The sequence below is a fragment of the Mercenaria mercenaria genome, chromosome 17, assembly GCF_021730395.1.
Source record: "Mercenaria mercenaria strain notata chromosome 17, MADL_Memer_1, whole genome shotgun sequence".
In the NCBI taxonomy this organism is placed as follows: Eukaryota; Metazoa; Mollusca; class Bivalvia; order Venerida; family Veneridae; genus Mercenaria; species Mercenaria mercenaria.
In genome coordinates, this window is record NC_069377.1 from 65,516,557 (window position 1) to 65,536,271 (window position 19,715).

The window sequence follows — 19,715 nt, forward strand, 5'->3', positions numbered from 1 at the left end:
TTAATACAAAGTGAAGACTTTTCAGTTTGATTCGAAATATTCGACGCCATGTTTTCCTGAACTTTCGATCATTTTCTGCATACGACGCGAACAGCTTCGCCACAGTGAATTTCTAACCCTCTTTCGTTTTCATTGACAGTAAATAACACAGAAACCACCCTGAAACCCGTGACACATTGCTCACAAATCCGTTACTAAGGCTCGTGCGAAAACATTTCTGCGTGCGATTTTAAGCGTGCTGCAATACGTTTATGATATTCGTATTGTAGCCTACCCTTGTCATACGCATTCATCATCGTTAACCCCGGAATTCTAGGAAGGGGACATCCATTTTCGAAGGGTTAGGTCGCTGACTTTGCATTACCATCCTGTCACCGCTGTGGGTTCAAACTAGCGTGGGGCGTAGAATTCTTCATCTGAGGTGCCATTCAGCTTGTTCAAGGAAGGTCGGTGGTTCTAACCAGTGGTCCTTCCTTACGAAATGCCCGGAGGGGGACCTGGGGTCTTCCTCCGCCACTAAAGCATGGAAAAAGCGACATATGACCTAACACTGCAAAAAGAAAGAAATAAAAAGCATTATACAGGCAGAAGCAAATAATTTTTTGCATTGAATACTCTAATGGAAAGAAAATAAGAAAAATAATAACATCAAAAATTGTTTTAAAATTACAGCAATATGCATGTAAGCAGTTAACTGAATTACTTTTAAAAATACAAAAATTTGATTCCATATGGTTTGTATGTCTAATTTTAACACTGGAATATCTATTCGGTATCAGTTGATTCATATTTGAAAAAAGTTCGGTCACGAAGAAAATAGATTTTCTCGCGTAAAGTCATATTACTTCAGGATGCATATGTAAAAAGTTTGTTACTGAACATGTATTATCAGGATTAGACTATTAGCGTAGCCGTTATGGAGGTTGTCTTACATGGTTTAAATGTACATCTTCTAAACGTTTGTTATGTTTATAAGGTGGCTAATAGGCTTTTGATCAAGTAATGGCTTTGTTTGAACGTTTTTACAAATGGTTATTTGCACTTACTAGTGTCTGTGTTCACTTAGAGTGCTTAATACGTGTTAGATTTTCACTGGAGGTATTTTCAACATTTGACTTTGTTATCCTGGTTGAAAAAAAAACAAGTCAACGTTATTTTAGCTTATTAAACAAAATTTGCCAAATGAATGGTATGACCATTAGAAGTTTTGTATTGAATTTGTCAAAGATTAACATTTATAAATATACACTTAGCCGAAATTCATAAGAAATGCAAATTTGTAAAATTGATCACCTTTCACTTGTTTTGATTGTGCAATCTTCCGGACATAATTTCCCGTTTATTTTGACCATGGCGAACCTTGATTTTGTTAAATATAAAAATATGTAAAAAAGTCTACCTGCAAATATTCATCTTTTGTTCCTTATTATTTCTCCACCGGATAGGTCTGTGAACATTGTATGTGTCCTTTAGAACTTCCACATTACAAAGTAGGTTTTTGCGAGCTAATGACCTTATCAAGACCTAAATGATATAATTGATTATAGATATAAAAGAACAACAACTGAAGAAGAAAAAGTGCATCTCTCTTTTTTTTAGCAATGAATGTATCGTTAAATGAAGATTTTACTGATCAAGGTTTTATGTCGTAAAGGTCGTGTTATCTGTACAAGTAGAATTGTTAAAATTACGTTAAAGCTTAGACTCATTATTTTGCATAAAACATTTGAATATAGATTTACTTAAATGATTGAATCATTTACTTTAATATTTTCATCATGCTGCATGTGATGCTACAATAACAACTTTGCGTTGAATTATTCTTCAAAATTAGTAAATAGACATTGTTCATCAAATTCTTAAAATAATGATAAACACATCATTTCAAATATATATATATATATATATATATATATATATATATATATATATATATATATATATATATATATATATATATAAAATGACTTCACATGCCTTTCCAACAGTATTTAATTATAAAAATACAAACTAGTTTCGCCTATCGGCTCATCAGTGTACATACAATGTAACGTTACGTTACTATTGTGATGTTGGCCAAACTGGCGATAAATTCAGAACAAGAAGAACTATCCACGCACAACAAATACGAGACCCTTCAACTAGACAAATTCCACTAAGTAATCATATAGATATTTGCAGTAATAAAGATCCAAAGTTTCAAATGTTTCCATTTTTTAAAATGAAAGTAGATAGTACTTCAGCTAGGTTAGCGAAAGAAAATTATTTTATAAAATGCTTTAAACCAAAACTTAACAGCCTACAGTAACAGTTATATTCTGAATAATTAAATAACAACGTTTATTACGCCCCTTTGAGAAAATAACGTCAGAATTACGTCCCTTTATATTGACGTCGCGTCATCACCATAGTAACGTCACGTTACATTGTATGTACACTGATGAGCCGATAGGCGAAACTAGTTTGTATTTTTATAATTAAATACAGTTGGAAAGGCATGTGAAGTCATTTTATTTATTTGATTTATAGACTTCCATCTTGTGCCGAGTCTTTTCATTGTCAAGTTTATATATATATATATATATATATATATATATATATATATATATATATATATATATTAATTAAAAATGTCAGTAAAATCCTTGTGCAGGTATAAAATATATAAAAGTTCAATTTGTAAGGAATAAACAGCAGCAGACTTCTGTGTTTTACAATTATTTTAATTCTTCACTGCAAGCGCTTTCAATACATATATCTTCAGGCAGTTTACATTATAATATAATATATATAATAGTTTACATTATAATATAATATATATAATATATATTATATATATTATATTATAATGTAAACTGCCTGAAGATATATGTTTTGAAAGCGCTTGCAGTGAAGAATTAAAATAATTGTAAAACACAGAAGTCTGCTGCTGTTTATTCCTTACAAATTGAAATTTTATATATATATATATATATATATATATATATATATATATTCGGTGAAAGCATCTAAGGCTTTATAATAATGGTTTTATACAAAAAAGCTGCTTTTACATGAAATAAATGCATATATGACACTTTTACATATCTTGTATGGAAATAGATGAGAAAACATAATGAAATGATGGCTTTAAAAATCGTTGCGTCAGTCAATCAATTTTCAAGATAAAACACATAAAAAATAGCATGTGATGAATGAAATGTTTCAAGAGGATATACTTTTTGCACCTAAGGATTCTTATTTTGTATTTTTGTAATTAAGTAAAATGTATACCTGCCCTTCTTATTTCTATATAGCAAAATTATTGCCTGGAGGAATATTCTTCGGAATTGATAAAAGTAAAAAATACGATGGTTAGAATATGAAAGCGGTGAATCAACAATGTATTCTTAAATTAACGATTACTAAAATAGGGTTACTTCAGTAAAATTGTTTAAAGTTCTATAACATGTGATTGTTTATCGAGTGGAGAAAGCGGAAGCAATCCAACTGCTTGGCCCTTTTATACCCCTCGGAAGATAGTGACATTTTTTCTTACAGATTTAAGCAATATAGCACACATCAAAGTGATTGGATTACCATTGATGCAGCACTTGTCATATCGGCCAAAGTATCTCCCATTGGCAATACCAGAGGACCTTGCAGACAATCTAACCCGTGTACACAGAAACCCGTCAGTCTGGTGGGTTGGACAGTTCGTTAAATATCTAACAAGACCAAAAAGAACATTGCAAAATCATTTTCAACAACGTCAGAAGAAATTAGTCTTCAAGCGACCAGTTGTTGGGTATGAACTATAACAAAATATTCAGAACTTAGAATATCAGTTTCTTTATCACAAATTCAAAAACCTGTTGAACGTATTGTAACTTGTTTTCTAATTAAACTCTATTTATATTAAATTAAGTGATTTGTAAATAATCCAAATTGCAACTCTATATAGTTCCTCAATGAGAGCTACTGGATGTATTTTCTATGCAACTGCTTAATACCTCTCTTTATCATTACAGAGGCTAATATTGTGTACTTAATTCACACTGTTTCATAAGAAATTAACTGTAGCATAGCGCTTATTCTCTATTGCAAACAGTTTTTTGAGGGTTTTTTTCTGTATGCGAAAATAATTGTAGCGACAAATAGATTTTTTCTTTAACTGGCTCAAATTTTATACTGATGAACATTCACAATTTGTTGAAAAGATTTAGAAACTGCTTAGATCCGTATTTTCAGAATACATGTTCGAAGAACAGACAAAAAACTTGAAGCTGATTATCATCGTTTGGAAGAGTATATGAAGCATGTCGACAAATGGTTCAACATTCACGTAAAAAATGATACCAAGTCACGATATATTTATCTCGCTACTGATAATCCAGATGTTCTGAAAGAAGCCCAAAATAAGTATGTGACAGCTTTGCTGTTGTTATATGGTAATATATGTCTCGCATTCCTCGTGCTGTTTAGTTAGTATTCTAGCCTAACATACTGAGTGCATTCAAACCTGGTGAATGTGTATTTATTGTGTACATTTCTCAACGGTAGAACCAAATGATGTTAACTCCACAAAATTTAGTAAAGATTTTGTTGCTTGAATTTCAGGTACCCAAATTACACATTTATTCACGATGCAGAAGCGTCCATAACCGCAAAACGTACAAGATACACAGAATCATCTCTCCAAGGGATTTTGTTTGATGTTCATATGTTGTCTATGTGTGACTTTGTGATTTGTACGATGTCGTCAAATGTAAGTCACTCTAAATTTAAATTGTCAATCTAATTCCTCTGTTTCTATCTGCCAGTGTAAAATTTCAGAATAAATCTTCTATTTCTGTATCCTCAGTGCCACTCAAACTTGTCAGTATAATTCCTCTATTCTATATACCCAGTGACAGTCTTATTTTTCTATTTCTATATGTCACGTGTTACTCTAACTTGTCAATCTAATTTCTCTATTTCTGTATTTCCAGTGTCACTCTAAGCTGTCTGTGTAATTCCTCTATTTCTATTTGTACAGAGTCACTCTTACTTGTTATTGTAATTCCTCTTTTTCTATATGTTCAGTGTCACTCTAATTTGTCAGTCTAATCTCTCTCTCTCTCTCTCTCTCTCTCTCTGCCCACTGTCATTCTATCTTCTCAGTCTAATTCCTCTATATGACCAGTGTTACACTGCCTATCCAGTGTCACTCTAACTAGTTAATATAATTCTTATATTTCTATCTGTCATTTGTCACTCTAATTTGTAAGTCTTTTCCTCTATTTCTGTTTGTCCAGTGTGGTGTCACTCTAACTTGTCAGTCTAATGCCTCATTTCCATGTCAAGAGTCACTCTAATGCTTTGTTAGTCTAATTCGTCTATTTCTACATGTCCAGTATCACTCTTACTTGTCAGTATAATTCCTCTATTCTATATGCTCAGTATTATTATTTGTCTGTCTAATTCCGCTACCTCTATCTGTCCAGTGTCACTATAACTTGTCAGTATCATTCAGTGTTTTTTTTATGTTCTGGTCCTTCGGGATCATTTATTTCAACTAATTTAGATTATTTAGATTTGAAGATTGAATACTGCTTAAGCCGGTGCTAGGGGGCGTGGGCAGTGTTGCATTTTCCATTACTGCTCATGAAGAGACTCAATCAAACCGAGACTGCAATTTTCACTGTTTGCCTTGTTCTCGGTGCTTCCGAGGGATCTACTTTTCAGATTTTAGTTACTTCACAACAGCGGGTGTTAAGCGCTGTGTGGCGGCCGTAAAAAGTCGCCCGTCTTCATCTCAGTGTTGTTATATTTTCTGGTCCTTCGGGAAAATTGATTTCAACTCATTTAGATTTGAAGATTGAATACTGCTTAAGCCGGTGCTAGCGGGAGTGGGCAGTGTTGCATTTTCCATTACTGCTCATGAACAGACTCAATCAAACCGAGACTGCAATTTTCACTGTTTGCCTTGTTCTCGGTGCTTCCGAGGGATCTACTTTTCAGATTTTATTTCTATTTCAATATGTCCAGGGTATCTCATACTTGTCAGTCTAATGCATCATTTCCATTTCATGTGTCACTCTAAATTTTTTTGTCAGTTTAATTCCTCTATTTCTACATGTCTACTGTCACTATTACTTGTAAGTTTAATCTATATGCCCCGTGTTATTCTTATCTGTCTGTCTAATTCCTCTATTTCTATATTTCAAGTGTTATTCTTATTTGTCAGTCTAATTTCTCTACCTCTGTCTGTCCAATGTCACTATAACTTGTCAGTATCATTCTTCAATTTCAATATGTCCAGTGTTACTCGAACTTGTCTGTCGTATTCCCCTTTCTCTCTCTGTTGAGTGTCACTCTACCTTGTACAATTCTTTCAGGTGACATTATAATGTGTAAGTCTAATTCCTTTATTTCTTTATTTCCAGTGTCACTCTATATTATCAGTTTAATCCCTGAATTTCTATTTGTCCAGTGTCATTCAAACCCGTCAGTATAATTCCTCTATTTCAAACGTGTATGTCGTGTAAATTTTCTATTTCTTTATGTCCAGTGTCACTCTAACTTGTCAGTCTCTTTCCTCTATTTCTTTATATCCATTGTCAATCTTATTTGTCAGTATAATTTTCTCTGTTTCTTTAATTCCAGAGTCGCTCTATTTTGTCTGTGTAAATACCCTATTTCTTTATGTCCCGTGTAACTCTATTATGTAGGTATAATTTCTATCAATATAGTGCCGCTCTATATCGTCAGTATTATTTCTCAATTTCTATCTGTCTTGTGTCACTGTAACTTGTCAGTCTAAATCCTCTATTCTATCTCTCAAATGTCAATCTATTTGTGAGAAAAAATCCTCTATTTCTACTTGTCCAGTGGTATTTTACCTTGTCAGTCTAATTTCTTTATTTCTATATGTCCAATGTCACACTGACTTGTCGGTATAATTCCTCTATTCTATCTGTCCAGTGTAACTCTTATTTGTCAGTATAATTCCGCTATTTCTACCTGTCCGATGTTACTCTACCTTGGCAGTCTAATTTTTTTATTTCTATATGTCCAATATCACTCGTAACTTATCACTCTAATTCTTCTATTCTATCTGTCCAGTGTAACTCTTATTTGTCAGTATAATTTCTGTATTTCTACCGGTCCAATGTTACTCTACATTGGCAGTCTAATTTCTTTATTTCTTTTTGTCCATTATAATTCTAACCTGTTAGTATATTTCCTCAATTTCTATCTTATAGTGTTGCTCTATATCTTCAGTATTATTTCTCAATTTCTATCTCTCCAGTGTCACTGTAACTTGTCAATCTAATTCCTCTTTTTCTGTATACCCAGTGTCACTCTATTTCTATATGGCCTGTGTCACTCTAACATTATGGAGTCTCCTAGTAAGTCTAATATCAAACGAGATCTGATCACTCCTAATGTCTTTGACATGATAGCACATAGTTTTCTAGCAGTCTCTGTGGCAACCTTCGTATTGCCATTATCCTATTTGAGCAGACCGCACGGTCTATATCGCGCACATCCAAGCCAAACAACCCCCGTATCTTTGTAGGAATGTTGATTAAAAACCTAGAAATGTAATTGTTATATAAGGATATGTTCTCCACACTTATTAAATTTACAAGTAAGTAATTGGTGTTCCGAAAAATACATCAGTAAAATCATAAATTTGACACCAAGATTATTTCATTTTTTCGAGTTAGTTTCAGATACCAGTAGTACTTGTGCAGAATTTGCTTAAACAAAATCAAGACTTTAAGTCAGATGAAATAAATAATTTACATGAATGAACTATTTTTTCTGCTTAAGTCTGTAGTACAACTAATAATTTCGAAATTTAGTCAGTGCCCTACCTACAACACCTTTTTATTATGCCCGTTCCGTGGCAAGCGTAAACGTATTACGCCCCAAAACGGATACTAGTAATTCAAAAGGCAGACATTCACAAGCATTTCATTGAAACTTAATGACGTTGAGGGATGATATATTCGTTTATCAGTACAGGTACAATAACCGGACTTGGGCACCAACCAATCCCTCGGGATTCTGCAATTGTTATGAAACGAAATCAACATGCTAAAAAGTAAAAGGCTCAAAACTGTATACATAATAATAATGATAATAATAATAATAAATTCTTTATTTTCAGAAGGTAACATGTACAGACATGCAAATAAAACATTTAACATCTAAGTTCAAACATGGCCTTCTATAACATAATGTACAAACGTTAAATTACTCGACAATCATCCAGAAAGCATAATCTAAAATCGCATTCATACTTAAACATTATAGAGTAAGTTTTACAGTCAAAGACTTTATATAATCTCGAATCTTAGTTGGTACATTCATGTAACAAAAAAGATTTCAGTGACTTTTTAAATGAGTTAAGAGATGTTAGGGAACGACTATCTGTACGAGTGGTATTGCAGTAATATGCAGAGATATATGAAAAATAAGCTTTTATGTAATTAGTTCGTTGTTTAGGTGTTACTAAATTGTTATTTGAAATCGATCTAAGGCTATATGCGTTATTACTGGAAAAGTTGAGCAATTCTTTTATATAACTGGGCGAAAGGTTTCTCTGAACTTTATATACCAAGACCGCTGCGTGATAATGACACCTGTTCCTAAACGATAACCATTTCAGTTCATTAAATAATACAGAGTTCGGTTTGTCTGATTCATTGTTTTTTATTAATTTTGCCATTCTTGTCTGAAGCTTATATATAAAGTTAATGCACTTAGTTCCTGTCCCCCACACGGTACAACAATAATCTAGTGTCGAATATATATATATGAATTATAGAACATTATCTTCATATCATAACTTAAGTAATAACTTATCTTCTTGAAGAGCGCTATTTTATTATTAATTCTGATACATACTTTGTTTAATTGTAGCTTCCACGATAATGTATTGTCTACGTAAACACCAAGAATACATGGTCTATCAACGTTATTAAATAATCATGAAATGTTTGGGAATATTAGCGTTCCTTTATAACATTGACACCATTTTGTTTTGAATGATCTGTTTTGGGTCCGTAATACGTTTACGCTTTGCAACGGAACGCGCGTATATGTAAAAAGGTGTGGTGGATGACGTAGTGAACGTCATTGGCAATTTTGAATTCATTGTATTGCAACGAAAGGTTAATTTGAACATTGAATGATTTTCAATTTTGTATGAAAAATTAGTAACACTAACTAATTCTCGTGTGTTTCGAAAACATGTAATCTGTCAGTAGCTCAGCCTTCTTAAGAAATATAGCAATTTCCTAATATCTGGAAATGTTCTATTTTCTTTGCTATACGATCTTGACTAGACAATATTCTCGGTTTTCAGGATAAATGACGTTACGCCATCACTTCTGGACAAACAAACGTGCAGAATACCATAAACAGTGGAATTTTTAAATACAATCCATTTTTCCGTTGAATATCTAAATAAAAAAAACATTAAAGTTGAATAGCTAGTATTTCATGATCACTGCATTAGAAATCTATATCTTTATAAATGTATGTGTATGAATATATATTTTCAGGTTGGCAGACTTGTGTACGAACTTATGCAGTCACGAGATGGGGAAGCGTCTAACCGTCTTTTATCCTTAGATACCGACTACTATTTTAATCAAAAAGCTTATGTGAAACAGTTTGTGCAAAGCTTTAAACAAAATGGTACATCTGGAGTCAACATGAAAGGATTCGCTCTCGTGAATGACAAAAGATCTAATCCGTCAAGGCCAATATTTACAGCTGACAATAAGATCATGCGAGTTGCAATGCCGGTGTATTCCGAAAGAAAACAACTGGAACCGAATCAAACCGAGAGACCGACTAGCCAGTTCAAGTAAAGACAGATCAACTGGCAACAGCGGACAAAAATGAGCAAAATAATTAAATGTGCGAGTTTTCGTCACTCCACCAAACTTTATCAAAAATATTCTTTTAAAAGCATAACATAAGACAACCATATGGAACCTATCTCGGAATTATTCATGTCAAGTAAACAAATCGAAACTTCTAACGAGCCCTTGATATTTTTGGCAGTTTGCTTCATAATTCTGACAGCGAATTTACAAAATTTCTTACATATTTATAAAAAAAAATATTCATTTATTTTACCTCTATCCATTTTTAAAAAGGGGTAATATCATTGATGAGGATACAACAGTCTACGTCTTGGCCTAGTTTTGACCTACTATTGTATAGTAAGTAAGAAACAGGAAGCGATCGAACGTACTTTAATTGCTACTACTGTAGCGTTCTGTATATAGTGGTCTAGTACCTGAGGGGGATTCTTTTTGCATGAAGGACGGATTACACCAAACATGAAGTGACTACTCAGTTGTTACATGTGAAGTAGTCCAAAATGTAGTTCTATGCTATGGATGAAATCTAATTTAATGAGTCATATGAGGAGGTGACAGTTATATTTTTGGCTTAGTTTTATTGCTTATTATATTGAGAAAAGATCTAGACCATTTTCATTGAGAATTTCCTGGAATCAGTTTTATTCTTTGAGAAAATGTCTACATACGCGTAATTGCTAAACGGCTATTTTCATGGGGGCACTTTAGAGTTACATTCTAACAATTCAGTTCCTTCTTTATTTCATATAAACAAGAAAATATTCAGACCTCATTTTCAGCACTTTAGAGCATTTCAATGATATGAAAACCATATATGGTCATTTAGTATGACATGTCTTCTTATCAAAAATAGAAAAATATTGACATGTTATATTACATATAAGAAAAATAATCTGTTCTGAGAAACATCACTCTCTAAACATGCCCCCATGAAAACGGTGTAATCCGTCCTTAAAGGAAATTTTCCATACTCAGAAAGTGTTATTTTCACTTAAATTGTACCAGTAACCTAAGTGCATGAAAAAATACCAGTTTGAATTTGATACCAGCAATTTTCAAGGTTTTACGGCTTTTTCAGTAACGTATGCTAGCGCACCAAATTTCCTTTTAAAAAGCTGTCGCGACATAATTCATGGCCACTTTTCCTTGCTGGGGCTTATGCTTGCTATATTTTATCAATTTTTACCATAAACTGCACTCAAATCATACACTTTTACTGTAAAATAGACCAAAACTCACTGACACCTAAAATTTAGCAATATTTAGTCAGTGAAGATGCATTTTTGGAAAAAAATACCCCCTAATCAGTGATATTGAAATATTTTTAGTTTTTCTACACTTTCTCTGCTAAATTGCTCTGAAATTGTCATTTTCTATCATTAATTTGGCCAAACTAGCCCATTTACAGCCACATTTAAACAAGTTTCAATTTTTACCCCTGCTCAACTTAAAAGGTTCCCTGATAATCTTGAATAATTATCTAGGTGGTTATCTGAGGTGCAAAAAAGTCTAGGGTGGTAGTCTTAAGTCATGTTGCCATCCGAGAGATCCAAGATGGCCGCCAGATGGTCGCTACATTTTTCAGCTGCACGAAACTCCAGATATTATCCATGCTTTATATATTGTGGGATTGAAGTGAGCCTTTTATGGCACAGTTCGTCCCATTTGATCAAGTTTTCATATTTCCTAGCGATTTTGTCCTAAAAATGTCATAGTAATTGCAAAATACAAGTTGTTTATTATCATGGAAACTGTCAAACATATTGAAACAATTAGTAATATTTTATTTTTATTAATTGTTCTGATTAGAATGTTAGTGTTAAATAATAATGATGAAACGTAAAGCATTTTAAGTAATAATCAACAAAAGTGAAATAAATTAAAACCCAAATTGAGTTTTACATGCAAAATCAAATGGGTGGCGTAATTCAACATGAAAAATTAAAAGCTTTACTTGTGTTGTAAATAATTACCTGTGCTGTTCATTTGTAAATATAGTGCCTTCGAATGGTCATGATGTACCCAAACGCTTGTACTTTACTGAGATGCAAGTGTATGGGCATATTATGACCATAGAAGTCACAATATTTACTACTGGACATCAACAAGTGATTATTTACTAAACAATTACGGATTTCTATTTTTCACGCTGAATTAACCCCACCACTTGATTTTGCATGCAAACACTATTGGTCTTCTTTTGTTGATTACTGTTCTAAATGAACATAACTTTATCAGCATATTTAAAACTATCATTTTAATCAGAACGATTCAAATAAAATAAAATAAAATACTACTCACCGTTTCAATACTTTGACCGTTTCCATGGTGATGAATTATATATATTTCAAGAAAACACTATGACATTTGTCGGATAACATCGATATGAAATATGAAACTTTGATCAAAAGCGATAAATTGAGCCATAGATAGCACACTTAAGTCACACCATGTGTAAGGCATTTGCAAGTACATTGAGCTTTGTGCAACTGAATATTTTGGCGGCCATATTGGTGGCCATCTTGGATTTCTTGGAGAGCACTATGATTTCCGATTATAAACCTCGATTTTCTTGGACGCTTGAAAACTACCAAGAAAATATGAATGGAAAAATACTGGAAAATGTGTATAGCTGTCATATTTTGCAGGGCTGTGTGAAAAAGAAACGGGGGCCATAAAGTCCAAGTTTCCAGATGGAGAATGGCACACGCTTCATGCCCAAATGTTGCGATACAATATTCATAAACGAATTTCATCTCCGGTTTAGATGTGTCGCACCTGTGTCAAGAGCCACTCTGCGTGAACGTGGAACGCATGAGCCTTGCACCCCATAGTATTAATACTGAGAGGCAGATGTGTGTTGTTGTCATATCAACGAGTATTGTATTCTTGTTATTCTAATTATTCTAACATTAAATGGTATCACTGTTTCATAATTTTTATCAATGTTGTCTGAGTACATATGTTTTAAAGGGAAACAGAGTTGGCATTTGTTTCAAGATTGGGATTTATTGGGGGTTTTATGGTAGCTACTTTGGGGTATTTTTTAAACATTAAAGCAATTACAATGTCTTTCCAGTCGTCAGTTTGCACTGTTTTAAAGCACTGAATCATTCCTTACTTATTGAGAAAGGGAGACATTATAACATTGAACGATGTGAAAGAAAATGTACATTTTGTGACAATAAATTAATAGGGGATGAATTTCACTATCTATTTGAATGTTACTTTTTTAGTGTCAGTAAGGGGCCTCCGTGGCCGAGTGGTTAAGGTCGCTGGCCCCTCATCGATGTGGGTTCGAGCCTCATTCGGGGCGTTGATTTCTTCATGTGAGGAAGCCATCCAGCTGGCTTATGGAAGGTCGGTTGTTCTACCCAGGTGCCTGCTCGTGATGAAATAATGCACGTTAGTGTCAGTAGAAAAAAGTTCATGCTACAATATTATTTTAACCATCCTAGTTCATTCAAACTAGATGATCTTATGAATTGCAAAATCAAGCCAAAACTTACTAAACTAGCATTATTCTGTAAGGTCATTTTGTCTCAGTTTTAATAATTTCATTCTCCATAAAATATACTGATCTCATAGTTGGATGCACATATGTAACTTCTCGAAGTAGCAACATCAAATGATATATAGTTCTATTTTTAGATTGCAGTATGCTGCATTGTTGTTTTGTACACTGAGCATTGTCTTTAGACTGGTTCAGTATGTGTATCAATGTTGTCATCACATGCATAAACTTGAAAAACTTGATAGTCATTACAACATATTTCATTTGGTATTGACATCTGCCGTGAAAACTTGTTTAATTTCCCTGAAAAGGCGCTGCCATTGTTGTAATACGAAAACAAATGCAGTGTTAAAAATCTTACTTTAAATGTTAGGACTTTATTATTACAGAAGATACAATAATATCAGTAGTCACGTTTGTTTCAATACGAAATATTTTTAAAATTTCCGTTAAGGATGTCTGTACCACTCTGTGGCTTCTGAAGATACTTTTTCTTAAAAACACCCATAGTGTATCAGAATATAATGTTTGCTCATTCTCTTTTGTATGTTTCTGTTTGTGTAATCTGATTTAGTATATCTATTCAGTTTTTTCCAACAGAATGGAGGTAAATAGAGGTATCACTTTGAACAGCTATGAACATCAGAGTTTCCTCCCCTCCATGTTAAAGGCACACAGTGTAGTTGTTCCTAATGGTAGTCTGACCTTCATGTATTTAGGTGTTCTTGTAGCTGCCGTCCCATGGATAGTAAACTGCTTTTACTTTTTTTTGCTGCTTTGCATACTTTTCCTGGTATTTCTCCTCCACCTGCACTTGCCGACGAGAGTGCCGATTACCGTTTGACAGGTGTACTCCCAAGTATTCAAGTTTCTTTCCAGAAGAATTGTGGATGCCGACCAGCAGTGTGGCAGAAACACACTGATTGGGCGGTAAACTGCTATTCTTGTCTTTTCCCCGGGTTTCAGCAAGGAACATTCCGGCGCTGAAATGTGCCAGGTAACATTGTCGAAACTGAGCCTGTTCGAGATGAGTAGCGTCTGCCTGACGTTCGACCTTCTAAAAAAAGATCAGGTAATCACATAGCTTCTCCTACTCCAGCAGCTCATCTTGCATTTCCGTCACCGGTAACATACTTGAAATATGCTCCAGGTACCCCTAGCTGTTCTCCAAAGATTTTCTCTAGCTGGTGCTCAGACAGAGGTGCAGTACGATGAAGAGACGTTGTGCAGTCTACATTGCCGTCTGGGCATTTTCCATCGTAGTCTTTGTTTCGAAGCCAGGCACCTGTCCGACAGAGCTTGTTCTGAACCGCTGCAGCAATGATACACTGCTTCTCGGTCATTGATTCACAGGCAATTCCAATATACTGGGAAGCATTCTGTCCGGCTTTCTTACGACTGAATATTGTGGTTGAATTGTATCGACCATCTATCGCTATGTGGATTAAATTTTCTTGATCATCCCGTCTTCTGTTCGCCTCCTTTAACAGCTCTAATTTTTCCGACATATCGCTGTTATTTTGAATTTGAAGTGCATTGTATAAAATTGTAAGTGTTTTCCTGGGGGTTTAAAAAATTTAATAACTATTCATACTAAACTTGGCAAACAGCCAAAAAATGTGGAAATTGCTTGCCAACAACCCCAGACAGACATGGGTTCCACAGAAGTAACAAAGGTGTCGAGCTCGTCTCTGCTGGAGTGTTGTGTATTGGTCAATATACAGGTACAGAATTTTTATTCGAAAGAAATCATTTAGTAGAAGATATATTTTTTTTAAAAATGTGAAAAAAAAAATAAACTACTGACTTACTATGAAATTTAAATACATTTTAAGATAGATATTGATAAGCTGAACAAATCAAGTTAATTTGATGATAGATATCCAAGAAATGAAAAAATAGCCATTTTAGTTTCGGAATTTCACAAATCTGCGGCTGCAGTTTGATTAGTGTTCTATATACACCTGTCGTAAGAAAACGGCTGTCAGTTAAGAAAAATAATATAATGACCTTAAAACGCCAGGATTTGTTAAAAATTTCCTATATTTTATATTGCTAGATTATAATTTAAATTCATTGACAAATCTGTACTAACTAGGCACAAGAGCACAGTGACTTGCCCTTGGATTACTACAATAAGGAAGTGCTTTAATACTCGGAAAATAGTTCCTCTGTTTGATACTGAATAGTGATGAAAGATTGAATGAAAGACATGCAATAAATGGCATAATTTAAAACAAGAGACGTGAAATAATAGATAAATTAGAAATTCGATAGAATTATGTCAGAATAGGCAAAAGCAATACTGGCTAAATACATGAGTAATCTAACAAAGCTACTTTCTCAAGTTATTGTGCAGACTGGAATCTTACAATTGTAACTCGTCTGGTTTACAACATCATGTTTTGTTTATTTTTTATCAACACCAGTCATAAAGAGCTGGTTCCATGCGAAAACACTAGAAACTTTATTTTCCACCCTTTTAAATTCATCAGATATATTGTATTGAAACTATTTCTTGTTAAGTATTTTATTTTGTATGAAAAGTAAATTATCCTACAATAAACTGCTAACTTAAGAATTGGTTAAGTCCTTTGCTTTACGAGATGATTTAGCTTTACATAGTCTTCGCTAACCGCCCATGCAGTTATTGTTCTATTTCCGCTTTTATGGCTTTTGTCACGTACGTAAAAGAATTTACCTTAAATATATCTATAGCAGGAGCCATGATTCGACTATTCCGGTGATGCGGCAGCCAGTTTGTTTAATTCGAATTCGTATCGGAAAATTACTAACAGGACAAGGAATATTTCTGGTCTGCACTTGGCGTCTCTTGACCAATAGTTTCTAAATGCGATAAACGTGTACAGTGTAACTTCCGAAAACCGGACCTTCTGAAAACCGGAAACCTTTGAAAACCGCACGAAACTCAATGTCCCGTTTTTTCTGTTCTTATTTCCATATATTTTTAACCTTTTAAAAGCGGAACTTCCGAATTCTGAAAACCGGACGATTTTTGAAGCACCGTTTATATTTTAACACTAAAATTGACTTCTGAAAACCGAACAGCAAAATATTTGCTGGATTAAAAGTGTCACCTGATCATCCAGAAACGCTGTCAACATGTTTGTTTGTTTATTTATTAGCGGCGCGCGTTTATTTTGACACTTTGACACGCTAAATAATCACAATGATCATTTGATGCAAAAGTAAGGAAGTACTTAGCGATTATTTTCATTTGTATTCAATTTATGAAAACGTGATGAATTAAATATCTTATGTGTTTAAAACTTTCTTAATATTTGAATGAAAGAAAGATAGATGATTTAAATGATTTCGTTACACCGATTAAACTATGCATTATCAACATTACTTAAAATATAATGTTGACGAACTCGGGACTCCAAAGATGGTAAAATGTAAGTGGAAAATGTTTGCGTAAATGCCATTATTAAAGTTTTGTTGTTTCTTTTTATATTTGTTATTTATGTATTTATTATCCTTAATGTTTGTTATAATTTAATTAATTAATCAATTAATTAATTAATATGAAATTGTAAAATTAAAAAGGATAAAAATCTCCTTCATCCTACGTGTAAGAAAACATAACTCTTGTGCACCACGTCCACTTTGCCTACAAACTTTCAAACTTCTGAATTCCGGAAACTTCCAAAAACCGAACTTTTAGGCTGGTCCGGAGGTCGTTCGGTTTTCGGAAGTTACACTGTATACGGTTCCTCAGTGTTTTTCTTTCTTTAAGTATCTACATGAGCATTTATTTCTACACATGTTGCTTTTTATTAGCATTTGCGTTGATAAATTATTTACAGCACCCTGTAACTTTGAAGCATGAAAAGGGTTTAAGAAGAGATGGTTGGTTCATACCATTAAACACTCCCCAAATGGTGTTTTTGTCACCGACTGTTCAAAGATGGTGCCTCACTATGTAATTTGTGTGTTTGTCCTTGTCGTCGACTTGTTTTACTTCGTCTAAATTCTAAGCATTTACAAATCTGTACGAACACTGCGTAAACATTAATGTGCACCTATTGGATGTATACGAACGCAATGAGTGTATAATATATGACGAAAGATTAGGTTTAGATTAAGCGTAGGTTTATAGCGTATATTCAATGTGTGTGAACGTTCAAGGATGAATTAATGCCTTCCACACAAATTGATGTATGGTTTCGATCTTAGGAGGCTGCAATCTTGAATCAGGGCCATTCTTATTTTTGTTTTTGTTTTTGTTTCATCTGACGTGTTGCAAATGCCTTGACGCTGGTCTCAGCTTTGTTATCTTTTCTGGGCTTTGGGATCATGGAGTTAATACACGTTTAATAGATTTCCACATAAACCGGTGCTAGCGGGTGTGAAGGGTGTTGCAAATTTCATTACCTCCCATAAATAAACTAAATAAAACCGAGTCTGCTGTTTTTTCATGGTTTCGTTCTATTCTTCTGAGGATTTTATTACTGAACGTTATTACCTTCACCCTTATGTAAATACTTCCGAAAATGTATTCAGTCTTTACGATAATTTCATGTCATCAAAAAATAACGGTCACTAAATCTCTTATCTTGTAAAACATAAACGTGTTGTTTTATTTTGTCAAACTGAAGGTAAACAAAACCAAATCTAGTTTTATAACCTTTACATCGAAAAGTTGTTAGATTACCGTTAGTTAGCGTCATTCGTAATGTTCACAAATTGCAACCATTGTTAAAACATTTCAAAAGGAAATAAATTTACCAATATAATACTTTATCTGTTATAAAAGATGTCAAAATTAAAGACCATTTACGAGAAAACATTTATTTCTGAAGAAAGAGAAGAGGAAGAGAAATTGTCCCGATCAGTTGCGTTTGAATCGTGTTTGTTTTGGGTTTCATGCCATTTTATAACAGTATTTCAGTTATGTAATGGGGGTCAGTTTACCTTACCAGTATTCCTGGATTCTGTACCAGTACAAACCTGTTCTCCACAAGTAATGCCAATTTCCCCACATGAATGAGAGGCGGAGGACGAATGACTTCAGACACAATGCCCTTTATCAAATCGTTATAGCGAACATACGCCCCCGCCCGGGGATAGAACTCAGGACCCCACGATCCGTAGATCTGCGCATTCCCTGTTGATCTAAGCAGGCGGGTATGTGTGTTTCTTTCATATTGTAATATAAGATAATATTGTATCAGTTTCAAACGGAGCTATTATGCGTAACATAACACCACAGCTTATGCATATGATAAGCATAATTAAGTTTTAAACTAACGTTGATGTCCTATATCAAAAAACAGTAAATAGTGGCCACCTATCTATAGTGGTCACTGTCAGTCAGTCCCTTCGATGAACGTTAAAAAGAGGTTAGACTATGTATACCATTTTTTCACTAACTCTGTTTTAATTTCAAATGAATATTCCTGGTACCTGACAAAGAAGGTATAGTTTGCAATTTAAAACTTTGCTTGAAAGAAATGAACTGCCGTGGCTTACAGTGGAATACAAAGCAATAAAAGCGAGTGCATACCTGAATGAAAAGGAATCTTAAAAGCACGCACAGTAACCATAATTAGTGGTCATCATTCAGTTCGTTACAGACTACAGCAGATTATATTATATCAAGCAAATTCAGTAAATTTATATCCACCACCGAATAAATTGTGCTGTGAATGAGGGACTATATTTTGAAAGATATCTAATTTTCAGATATACATATTAAGTTATGTACAAAAGAACCATCTCTGCTTTTACTGGGTGTAGGGGAAATGCATTATATGAGCAAAGGTCACGTGCCAGTTAATAATTATATGAGGTTTGGTGAATCTAGCTTAAATACTTTTTGAATTATAAACATTTTCCATTTCGGACGGACGAGCATCCGGGCGGACAACGCCAAAACAATATCCCTCCGCCTCCGGCGGCGGATAACATAAGGAGACACACCTCAAATCTGTTGTACCAGTTTTGGAACTTTTTACGAGTCTATTGGCAACACCATTTTGTTGCATATTCAATGTAAACAACATCCACGACTTATAATGATACAAACATCTAAGTTGAATATTTAATAAAAACCAACAGACATACGGTTAATATGAATTCAGGCACTGCGCAAATCGGGAAACGATCTCGTCCGAATTAAAATTGAAAATACATGTTTATAAACGATGTGCTTTTAAGATTTGTCCTAAATCAGATATCATAATCTCTCGGCAGTTGTTAGATTGTCCAGCTATAATAAATGTAACCGCAGGACCGCTAATGTTCATTATGTAAATGACCCGCTATAGATCGGAAATAACTGACCACTACTCGATTGTAACATTTTA

The 19,715-nt window shown here is 33.8% G+C and overlaps 1 protein-coding gene across 2 annotated transcripts in view; it reads left to right on the plus strand.

Moving 5' to 3' along the window:
* Positions 1-17,823, plus strand: part of LOC123537392 (alpha-(1,6)-fucosyltransferase-like) — a 31,295-nt gene extending 13,472 nt beyond the window's left edge. For both annotated transcript variants that reach the window (XM_045321090.2, XM_045321092.2), the window contains exons 6-9: positions 3,541-3,787; positions 4,231-4,401; positions 4,600-4,747; positions 9,540-17,823. In XM_045321090.2, the coding sequence (XP_045177025.2) occupies positions 3,541-3,787; positions 4,231-4,401; positions 4,600-4,747; positions 9,540-9,851 (878 nt within the window). In that variant the 3' untranslated portion in view covers positions 9,852-17,823. The remainder of the gene's footprint in view (positions 1-3,540; positions 3,788-4,230; positions 4,402-4,599; positions 4,748-9,539) is intronic.
* The last annotated feature ends 1,892 nt before the right edge of the window (positions 17,824-19,715 follow it).